General features: G+C 41.9%; 1 protein-coding gene across 2 annotated transcripts in view; it reads left to right on the plus strand.

Moving 5' to 3' along the window:
* FLT1 (fms related receptor tyrosine kinase 1) overlaps positions 1 to 12,041 on the plus strand; it is a 204,539-nt gene that overhangs the window by 149,816 nt on the left and 42,682 nt on the right. Inside the window, exons 18-20 of one of the 2 annotated variants that reach the window (XR_006355646.1) lie at positions 3,738 to 3,842; positions 7,968 to 8,080; positions 9,944 to 10,029. Coding sequence is in view for 1 of the 2 variants with exons in the window: in XM_043994779.1 (XP_043850714.1) it covers positions 3,738 to 3,842; positions 7,970 to 8,080; positions 9,944 to 10,032 (305 nt within the window). In the remaining variant the exon portion in view is untranslated. Of the gene's footprint in view, positions 1 to 3,737; positions 3,843 to 7,967; positions 8,081 to 9,943; positions 10,033 to 12,041 lie in introns of those variants that run through there. The other variant, XM_043994779.1, reaches the window with a different exon arrangement.

Here is a 12,041-nt window from a genome sequence, read left to right on the forward strand (position 1 = left end):
AAAATGAAGGGCAATTTCCGGGGAAGAGAAGCGAAGGATCAGGAGAATACAATTCCAGCATGACTGGGCCTCCACAAAAAGGGAATTTGGATCTTTGGGAAGGGTGCCAGCGCATCAACTAATTCAAAGGAATATCATAGCTTCATGCTGTTTTATGAGGCGGCAGTGTGCTTTCCAAATGAACAATTGAGGAGGCTGAAGTGAGTCAAACCAACTAATCATAATGTGGGAACTGGTTTATTCTGATAGAAGCTAAGTCCCCAAACACTTGTTTAAACTGAGTGCATTGTGATGTCTGAAAAGAGAATGTGTGGGGGCTAGAAGTGTGGGAAGAGGGACCCCAAGGAGTCTAGGGGTAAGCAGCCAAAGACTGAGATGGATACTTCTGGTATTTCCCAGGCTCAGGCCATGCCTTGTACACGCTCCTCCCCAGACAAGAGAGCAGAACTCTAGGAAGACCTTTATTGCCTTTAAGCAAAGCTGTGCCCCGACCCCAACAAGGACATTTTATGTTGATACTATGAAGGCATTGTCATTTCATCTGTGTGAATGCGCCTTCCCCCATGACAGATTGAACCCCTTCATGTTTTCTTCATTCAACAAGCATTTATTAAGCAACCTTCTGTTGTTTGCTATTGTTCAGTCATTTTTCAGTTGTGTCTGACTCTTCATGACACCCATTTGGGGTTTTGTCTTGGCAAAGATCCTGGAGTCGTTCACCACTTCCTTCTTCAGCTCATTTTGCAGATAAGAAAATGGGAGCAAACAGGGTGAAATGACTTGTCCAGGGTCTATACCTAATAAGTGTGTGTGGCAAATTTGAACTCAGGACGAGTACTGTATCCACTGTGCCCAACTAGCTACTTAAGCTATTGGTCATACTGTCTGTGCTTTAATAATATCAAATCATGGAGGGAAGGCTCAGAGAGAGTAAAGACTCAGAGCAGAGAGACTAGTTAAGAGGCTATTGCCGGAAAAAAAAAAAAAGAGGCTATTGCCGGCAGCTAGGTTGGTGCAGTGGATGGAGCACCGGCCCCTGGAGTCAGGAGGACCTGAGTTCAAATCTGGCCTCAGACACTTAAACAATTACTAGCTGTGTGAACCCTGGGCAAGTCACTTTAACCCCAATTTGCCTCACTTAAAAAAAAAAAAAAAGAGGCTGTTGCCATCATCAGATCCTCAGTGGCCAAAAGAGATGATGGTGATGGTGATGGTGATGGTGATGGTGATGGTGATGGTGATGATAGCCTAAACTGGGGTGGTAGCCATGAGAGAGGTAAGAGGGGGACAGATGCAAGGGCTGTTAGGGAGGGAGACTAAAGACAAGGCCTACTTTATGAACTATGTAGTTGAAAATGTCATCAGCCCTGGGTGACAGTCTTCTACTAATGGGCCTTCTTAAAGACTAGCTAGACACATACTTTTCTTCAGTCTCATATTAATAACTATCATGTATATAATGATTTAAGGTTTGAAAAGCCCTATATATTATATATACACACATAGTGCATGTATGTATTTGTGTATATATGTGTGTATATATAAATGTGTGGTGCTATATATTACATATACCTATATTACACATTAGGATGTATGTATATACGTGTCTATGTTTGTGTGATACATTTGTATATACATACACAACTCATACACATACAATATGCACATACCCCATGACAGATTGAACCCCTTCATGTTTTCTTCATTCAACAAGCATTTAGTTAAGCACCTTTCTTGTGTTTGCTTTGTCATTGGGGCATATACGATTCTCACAACAACCCATAAGTAGGTGCTATTGTGATCTCCATTTTATAGCTGAAGGAGTAGAGGCTAAGAGGTGAAATGACTAGTCCTGGCCATGCAGATATGTCTGAGGCAAGATTCAAACATGGGTTGTTCTAACTCCTTCAAGGGGCTATATGGAATCCATTTCCAACTCTGCGCCAAGGATCTACCACTCTGCCAGCTTTGCTTTTGAAAATGAGTGTGTGATCTGCAACAAGAGACATCAGAGTAGGGGATTAGTAAGGGAACAACCAAAAGAACAATCACAGAATCCTCGGTTCATGGACCACTTCTCAGGAATCTGCAGGAGAGTGCCCTCTCACTCTCTCGTGCTCTTCCTCAATCTGTCTTTCTAGAGTCTGACAGAAGTCCAGGTTATTTATGTTTAAAGGCATATTAGATCCCATTCTGGCCCATCTTCTTGAACATTTTTACATGCATAAGAAAGTGCAAAGCATTCCTCTGTAGGTTCATGCCCTGAAAGCACCTGCTCACTTTCGACTTATAAAACCTCATTTGTAAGGAAGGAAAGGGCCATCGACCAAAAGGCTGCTATGTTTTCCACTGTATTTTAAACCTCTCACTTGGGATTTTTCACTGGGGAATAAAATGCACTCCCAAAGTGATTTCTGCCTTAGATAATTTACAGCTGAAGAAGCCAAATAAAGGGGGAGGGACGTGGGATACGTTGAAAGTAGAAAGTTGCTACCATAACAAAGGGGCAGAAACAGAAACTTAGAAAATGTGTCTCCTTGAGGGAAGGGGCAGGGGTGTGTGAAGGAGGATAGAAGGTTAATTAGCTAAAGCAGATGGAGGCAAACTGTCAGGGGAGGCTGGTGGGAGAGATTGAGGTAGCCAATTAACACTGTCAGTGCCAGGACTCACTCTGGGAATGTAGCCTATTTCCAAAGGAGAGGCATGGATTCCCAAGAGAACTCAAAAAGCACAACTTGTTCATTCGGAGACTTGTAGGGATAATTTCCACTCATCTTTCCGTGCCTCAGAGCACATCCCTCCTCTGAGTTCTCTCTTCCTTCTTTCCTGATGATGGGATGGGTGCAAATGAGGACTAACATGAAAGGAGATAAGATGGTTCTGTGGGTACATTCTAGGAGGCTCAGGCTTGTTGGGATGATGGTTCATCCCAGCATGACCCTGGACCTTGCTTTCCCTCGAGTATCATGATGATGCCACGCAGAAAACCTTCCCCTCTTAGTTCATTTGTAGGTACAGATATCTCCTGTGATTCCCCAAGAAGAGCTGATTTTTAATGGACTCCGATTTGGAATCTTAGTTTTTAATAGATTCATATTTAGAACCCCAAGTACATACAACCAACATGTGAAGAAAGGTTAGAGAATATCTGGGAATATCTAATTTCAAAGAAAAAAAAATTAGGTAATAACTATAATTTTATATCTCCAGTTTGTGGAGCAAACAGATAATGGCCACTTTGTTCCTTATTACTTTCTCTTTTAAAGAGGAAAGAACACAAGAAATTACCATTAGCTTCAGCAGAAGCAAGTTAAGTTAGATACAAGGAAGGCCCTTCTAGTTGTCAGAGTGATTAAATAATAGAACAGGTTTATCAAAAGAGATTGTAAATTTTATGGAAATGTTCATGCCAAAAAATGATCTTAAATGAAACTTGCCTATAACAGTTCACTTCTAGAGGTCCTTCCTCACCCACAAATCTTTAATGAGAGTCAGGGGCATTCATTAGGAGCCATGTGAATACAGAACTGACTAGGAGAGGAAGGGACAGCTAGATACATGCTGCCCGTTATGTGCCATCCTTTGGGACCATTCCATTAGGGGTCTTGCTATGCAAGAAAGTCGAAGAGAATTTCTATAGCCCTGGGTGGATCTAGGAAGAGGTGCTCCTCTGCCGAATGGACTTCAGTTCACCCTGTTGACTTGTCACGGAGTTCAGTAGTTTGTTTTCATTGCAGGAAAATCACTTGGACGTGGAGCTTTTGGGAAAGTGGTCCAAGCAGCTGCATTTGGCATTAAGAAATCACCCACGTGCCGGACAGTGGCTGTGAAAATGCTGAAAGGTATGTGCGTGTATGTGTGCGTGCGTGTATGCATGTATTCATGTTCTGGAGACAAAGCCACTGTCCATCAGTATTCCCTGGGTTTCAGGGTTGGCTCACAGCTGTTGTATACCATCCGAGTGTGGTATACTTTTCTACACATTTTCTTCAATTTCTCCAAGTCCTTATCATCTCTTATCATCTCTCACACTCTACCAGATTTGTCCACAGGATAATCCAGCACTAGACCCTGGGGAAATAAACTCTAAGTCCTTAAAGGTCCTTTCCCTCTCTCACGTAGAAGATACTGGAACACTGGAGATTCCAGCCCATTATAACTCAGGGATGTGATATTTGGAATGAGCTGCCATGATGTTGTAATGGAAATTTAGCAGCTATTCTACACATCATAAATCCCAAGGGTTTAGCTGAAGTTTGACTTAACCATGAAGTGAAGCTAAGGAGGGTATGTGAGAAAAATTAAGTCGATCAGACCTATAAACTGTTCTATACCCAAATGTAAGGCATTTCCTTACATTTGGCAAAAATTCTTCGTTTGCTAGTGTTGAAAGATACTGCTGTTTTGTGAAGCCCTCGGAGATAGAACTGGATCTCAGGATGAATTACGATCCCTTGTGCCTGAGAGATTGAGCATGGAAATGAAAGCTCCCCAAAGCTCTCACGTTCTTTTAAGAATAGAAAATGCTTCATTTCCTCTTTCTCATCAGGATCTTCAGATTATTTCCATTCTCAAGCAAGCTTTCTTTAGGACCCCAGGATAGGGGGCAGCCAGGTGGAGTAGTGGATAGAGTACTGCCGCTGGATTCCAAAGGACCTGAGTTCAAATCCAGCCTCAGACACTTGACACTTACTAGCTCTGTGACCCTGAGCAAGTCACTTAACCCTCATTCACACACACACACACACACACACACACACGCACACACATACAAAGACCCCCAGGATAAAGGAAACAGTGGCTGCTAAAACAAAACAAGCAAATAAAACGCTCTAAGGGCTGTGTTTTTTAAGCTGTAGGAATCTCCAAGATTTACAAGGGAAGTTCAGAAGCTCTGGCTTCATGTGACAACAGGTGAGAGAAATGTTTGAGGAGGTGAAGCTCCCAGGATTCTTCTTCTCACCCTGATATTGCCACTTGAGAAATCCAGGGTTTGACATTATTATTCTCTCCTGAGTGGACTCTTGTTTATTTGTTTGTTTGTTAGTTTATCTGTTTGCTTATTGTTTGTTCATATCATTTGCTTATTTGTATTTGTTGTTGTTTGGTGAGGCAAATTGGGGTTAAGTGACTTGCCCAGGGTAACACAGCAAGTAAGTGTCAGTGTCTTGAGCCTGGATTTGAACTCAGTCCTCCTGAATCCAGGGCTGGTGCTCTATCCACTGCGCCACCTAGCTGCCCCTATTTGTTTGCTTTTAAACCGGGCCTCCATTCAAACTGGGTCTCCTTACTCAGAGACCCAATATTGCTATTACTCTTCATGGGAAACTTGGACCTGTTTCTATTTCCAATCAGGGTGAGTTTGTCCACCTCCTCAGGCAGCCAGGTTTTTCCTTCACACCTCACATTTCCAGACAGCTCACCACATTGGCGTGGGACTTAATGCAGACATCAACTAACTTAGTCCTTTCTAGCTCCAGAACTGCTGTGTTCAGTTGCTCCACTAGCCTCAGCCTCCCCAGGAACAGGGATCATGAGACAGCTCTAGGACACTCCGAGACAATTTTATATGTGGTCCAATGATACTGTCCTGGAAGGTGGGTCAGAGACAGAGTATTCAGCAGCCTATCAGTGATATTTGTTCAGACATAAGCTACTCAGGGTTCACTGGGAATTTTCCTGGTGGCTTATGGGATAACACTTGTTTTCTTAGACAAAAAAAAAAAACAAAATCAAGGAGCCACCACTCCTGGAAAATTGCCTCCCAGGCTAGCATCCTGAAAATTTCCCTGGCCTGATTTGTGGAAGCCATCTACCTCTTCCTTGCTCCTTATGAGATTGTTCCCACTCCAGGGCCACAGAGGCCGTTCCCTCCCTGCCAACAACTCAGCTTCCCCATCATGCCTGTGCTCACAGAATTCTAGACTTTCCTCTGAAGAAATCTCAGACAACATACAAGACCCCAGCCGGAGGAAGGAAATGATTTCGGCAGTGGTGATGGGATCTCTGTAGTTTGTGATGCTGGTATTCTCTCACAGTACTCTTCCTTGTGCTATATTGGGAGCTGGTCATATATGGATGTATAGCTTATTGCTGGGCTGGGTGGGGTTGGGAAATGTACTGGGAATTGTAATTATTTTTAGGCACTAAAATATTCATTGGATATGTATCATAAGGGATAGTATTTTTATTTATCAAGCCAAAGAAAGTAAAACTTAGACAACTTAAAAAATTATTAACCCATACTTAAAAATACAAACTAAAAAATGAAATATAATGACCAGTTTTCTGAGTGTCTTCTTGTTATTTTGAGGACTTTAGAGTATGGCTGGGCTTACACTATGCACACATATATGAGGAACTGGAACTGGACTGACATTCATATAAAAGGCATTTGAGGGAGCCTGATGAGTTTCTAAGATTAGACCTTTACATTTCTGCGATATTTTTAAAAGGTCCAGAGAAATTAATATGTATCATAGACAGGCCTAGGCAAGTCATTTAACACTGTTTGCCTTAGTTTCCTTATATGTAAAATGAGCTAGAGAAGGAAATGACAAACCACTCCAGTATCTTTTCAAGAAAACCCACATGGGGTCATGAAAAGTCAGACATGACTGAAAACAACTGAACAAAAAATAATAGATAAACAGTGGACCCTACTCATTTTAAGCCCTCATCCTGTTGTCCTTTTTCCATTGGGTACACAAATTCAAAGCATCTTAAATTCAAACTCCAGATAAAGATCCTTAAAATCCTCTTTTATTCAGATTTCTCTTTGTCACCTTATCTTTGGCTGACAGATACAGGACAGAATGTTACCCCAAGTTAGAAGCTGCCTGGTTTTCCTTCCTTTCTCTGCTCTTTTCACTGTTGGGCTTGAAATGGATAGAATAACCTCTCTGGTTTCACTTTCCTTTACTGAAATGAGAGAAATATTTATCATCATCCCCCAGCTTTTTTTGGAATATTCTGAAGGTTTAACTAATAATTATTTGTAAATGGGGGGCCGTATTTGAATGGAAACCATGGTAATAATGTATAAGGGTACAAATTATTAGGGTTCCAGCCCCAGCTAGAACTTTTATTACAGATTTATTGTCAGAGGATGTGGATCCAAATCCTGGCTCTTGCACTTGCTGTTTCTATTACCCTGGGTGAGTCACTTAACCCCTGGGCCTTAGTCTGATCTGTAAATTGAGAAGATTGGACTAGATAGCCAATCAGAGTCCTTTCCAGCTCTAAATCTATGAGCCTATGAGCCTAAATTCTTAGCCTTGGGCATGAAGTTATATTAAGAGACTGAAAATAATCCTGTGAATCCACAAGGAAGCAAGGGCTGTGATGAGAAAAGATGCTTTACAAACATTCCCAGAAATGGTCAATTGAGCATCTCAGAAATACCCAAGAACTCTTGGTCAAAATTTCACAAAGTTCTTCCTCTTATCTTTGTGATTGGAGTAGGGAAGAGAAAGAGGAGTAGGGAGGGAGAGAAATGGAGGGGGAGGAGAGAAAAGAAAGGAGAGAGAGAGAGAGGTTGGGAGAGTGAAAGAGAGAGGGAGAAAGACAGAGAGACAGAGATGGGGTGTTGAGGGGTGGGAAAAAGGAATTAATTTTCTTGCTGCCTGCCACTGGTCAGACAGAAGCACTTGAAAGGAGACTTATTGTACATTACCCTCTGAATTGAAGTCAGCACATTGCTGACTACAACCAAGTCCACTGAGAGGAAATGTTCAATGACTAACCCCATCACTGTTCTGGATCTTACTGTAATCAAAAGGATGTTGTGTGGGGAGAAAAGAAAGAAAAGAAAACACAGAGGAGTCTCAATCATTCTGAATAATGTGGGGAAGTTAGTGAGGCAGTAGCAATTCCTGGGCCTTGACCAACAGGGAGGCAAGAAACCTACCCGAGACTGGAACCCCCATTGTCCAGTTGTCTTGACTCTCCCTGCTTTTTTCAAACAGAGGGGCCACAGCCAGTGAATACAAAGCTTTGATGACTGAGCTTAAGATCCTGACCCACATTGGACACCATCTGAATGTGGTGAACCTGCTGGGAGCCTGCACCAAGCATGGAGGTAAATAGAACGAGATGAGATGTCTCTTCAGCTCAGCCCCACTACCGCAACCTTAAGAGAAAGATGCTCCTATTCTTGCCTATTAGGAGGCAGGAGTTTCTGCCCCAGGATCGTCTGTAGTGAGGTCAAATAGAAAAAAGATAAGATGAACTGCTCTTTAGGCGAAGTGACATGGGGCTTGAAGTTGGAAGCTCTGTTTGAATTCTGAATTGGAATTATTTGTTGTATGACTATAGAGAGATCACTCCAACTCCCTCGTTTCCTCTTCTATACAAAGAGGATAGTTTACTTGCAGCTCATGCGCCTTATTGTGATGATCAGTTTAGAGAATGAGCATGAAAATTGCTTTCAGAAGCTGTAAAGTACCATGCAAATATAAGTTGGCATTAGTCAATCTTGCTGGATCAAAAATACAGGGTCTGGGGGTTGAATCTACAAAGGGAGCTCCTGGGGACTCAAGATGAAGCCTTGCTTACCTAGAAAGTTGTACTCCCTCAGGTGACCAGCCACATTGCTCCTCCCAGGTTGCTGCTATACATCTTCTATACCATCTCACTTTCCATCCCACCCCCCATGCCCCGGCCATCTGCTCCCACTTATTGCTGTGAAAGATTTGTGTTTGTCCCTAGAAAAAGAGGCATTTACATTACTGTATTAGAGCCTTGGGTCCCATGATCTGACAGAGAGGATATTGCCTATCTTTGAAAACTTGTGGGAAAGTAAGGTAGTCCCGATGCTCTGATTCCCACCTGCTCATCCAGTGAATCTGTGGCAGCCACCACACACTCTCTCTCCCCCTTTCTGGCTGTGCCCGCCACATATTATTTTCTATGGAGGCAGGGAGATCAAATTGTGGGCATGACCTCTACTACTTTGTCTCAGGTACATGAGATCAGGCCACTCTCCTATTAAGGGTAGCTCTTCCACCTGTCAAACCCATTCTGGTCAGAAAAAGTAACAGGTGGGACTAACCACAGGAAAGACTGAAAAGAAAAGTAAAAAAACAAGCTGGAGGGCTGTGAGAAATGTTTGCGAGGCAGCTAGGTGGCACAGTAGATAAAGCACTAGTCCTAGAGTCAGGAGGACCTGAGTTCAAACCTGGCCTCAGACACTTGATGCTTCCTAGCTGTGTGACCCTGGGCAAAGTCACTTAAACCCCAACTGCCACACACACAAAAACAAACCCACAAACCGAGAAATGTTTGCAAAGCTTGTCCTAAGCCCTCTATTACTCATTTGAATGTATTTTAATACCCCTATTAATTAAAATGCTATGGGACTTGGAACTATTTTAACTATATCTACAATGGATTCTTAATCTGGGGTCCATGACATTGTTTTTTCAAAATATTTTGATAACTGCATTTCAACATAATTGGTTTCCTTACAATCCTGTGTGTTATATTTTGTGTATTAAAAAACATTCAGAAAAGGGGGTCCATAGGCTTTACTAGACTGCCAAGATGGACAATGGTGGGCACACTCGCACACAGGTTTAAGAACCTCTACTTTGCATACATGCATAGAATGTCTATGGGCTTTCCAGATGCATCCAGAAACAAGAAAGTTGAATGAGTGAAGGTTGGTTTCAATTAAAGACCACTGAGATACTGTATAAAAAATTCAAGATTTCTTTTCCTTTTTTTCCTCTCTTTTCTTCTTTTTTAAAATGGTCTCTTATCTGTTTTCTTTTTAAGCTTAGAGGTCACCTTGTCTGTGGCAGTCCTAATTTCAGAGGCCCTCTGGGGTATTTGCCAGTACATTGCTAAAGATGGTTTCACTTGAAACTCATTGAGTCTGTCATTTGAGTGCTTGACTTTAAGATGCTGAAAATATCCTTTTTTTTTTTTTTTTTGGCTGCAGGTCCTCTCATGGTGATAGTTGAATACTGCAAATATGGAAATTTATCCAACTATCTCAAGAGCAAAAGAGATTTCTTCTTTCTCAACAAGGTAAGTAAAATGTCTGGGCATACATTTAAGGTGGGGAGGGTGTCTTTTTTTGAGCTAATCTACTTCAGGAGTTTTAGTCTAAAGAGTATGAATATTCAAAAGGAGAAACACATTAACTTCCCATTATTGGGAAGACTCAAAATTCAACTTCAAGCTTTAAAGCCTCTTCATATTCCAATCCTTCCCAATTTGCTATAATTCAGTCACCCTTCCTTTATGAATAATGTTGAGAATCATCCTATTACAATTAATTCCATAATATCTGAGAACTGAGATGTGAGTCATTCTAATCTTTTTTCTTAACATAATCTAAATCATCTTAACATTAGAAACATGTGATAATATACAACACTCCCTTCTTGAACGATGATAATAAGCATCACTTTTCATTTTCAAATGGAAAAAAAAAGCAATGATTAGGTTGGCTAGGCCACTCACTCATAATCAATGAGCATTAGAAACTAGCTCCTAAACCAGCTTTGCCTGGTAAGTCCTACTTGTTAGTATAATAATCTCCAGTAGTCAGGACCTGAAGGAAATTGAGCAGAGCCTTAGAAATCAAATGGTAGGGAAGAAAGAATTTAGCAAAATGTTGTCAACACAACCCTTCACACTGATGCTGTACTTTTTTAGTCTAGCCCTAGAAAACCTCAATATCTCTCTAGTATTGTTAACTAATAAACAGTATTAGGTATATGCACTCACATGCTGATAGAACCAATTAAACTGAAAGATTTGGTGGGCTTGACTCATTACTGTTGTATACAAAAAGGCAGAAACTCAGTATTGCCCCTCTCTTGTTATTTTTGTCAGTTTGCGCATACCAAATGAATCATGCCCACCCTCTCCTTCCCTGAGCAATTTCTGTCATTACCCAAAGTGCATCAAGCTTTTGACAGGGTAACGGTTCTAATCTGGCAGAATGAATGGTGGGCTGAAGGGTGGGAATGGGAATATAGTTTTTCTCCACTTGTAAAGCCAATTCCTTAGTGGATCTGATGGAAGAATACATTAAAAGGCCCTGCTCAGGGAGTAGGCAAGTGAGGTGTGGCACCACTGGGACCCTTAAGATCAAACAATGTCTCACTCCCATCTCCAGCCATGAAAATTTGGACAGGCTTTCGGAAGGACTAAGCCAAGAGAACACTCTAGAGACTGGGGCAGGATGGAACTTTCGGATTCGTGCGTCCTTTGTTTTGAAGGTTCTGTTTCCTTCATCAGCTATATTTAATGATTGGCCTCCCTGTGTGGCTTGGTGGCGCTGAGTGTATTTGTGGTTGTATTTCATGAGCTAAAAGCCTAAGGCATGAAAACAGAGAGTGATGATGGGAAAGCATCATCAAAGGACTAACTTCAGTCAATCTGCAAGGACCAGTTACCACCCAGGCGCTGTACTTGACACTAAAGATGCAGAGGCAAAAGCAAGAGAGCCCCTGCTAGAAATGGTTTGTTCTTCATGCAGATGAATTCCCCCAAACTCCCAGAACATTGTGGGTTTTTTTGTTGTTGTTTTGTTTTTTTGGTAGGGCAATTAGGGTTAAGTGACTTGCCCAGGGTCACACAGCTAATAAATGTCAAGTGTCTGAGGTTGGATTTGAACTCAGGTCCTCCTGAATCCAGGGCCAGTGCTTTATCCACTGTGCCACCTAGCTGCCCCAGCACATTGGTTTTTTAACCAGTCATTCAAGTTTGGTAACTTGTCTCATTTGGACAGATAGCTTATCCTGTGACCTGATTCCCTTTCATCACCAGAATTTATGTTTCATATCTAGTGTCAGATGTAATGTCTCAGCTTCCAGAGGAATTTGGGTCTATGGATATGAGAAATGCTCTCCAAGTCTCACACCCTAATGTGTGATTTTTATCAGAGGGCTACAGGCTGCAGGCTCCCAGAGAAAGCAGAGGCTCCGCAAAATGGACCTTGAAAAGAACAGCTTGGGAGTTTTTCTACCGCATGTTGTTTTCTTGATTCTCTTATCCTTTCTTTCCTGGGGAGGAGCCTGTGAAAA

Source organism: Dromiciops gliroides, chromosome 3 (genome assembly GCF_019393635.1).
Source record: "Dromiciops gliroides isolate mDroGli1 chromosome 3, mDroGli1.pri, whole genome shotgun sequence".
Lineage (NCBI taxonomy): Eukaryota > Metazoa > Chordata > Mammalia > Microbiotheria > Microbiotheriidae > Dromiciops > Dromiciops gliroides.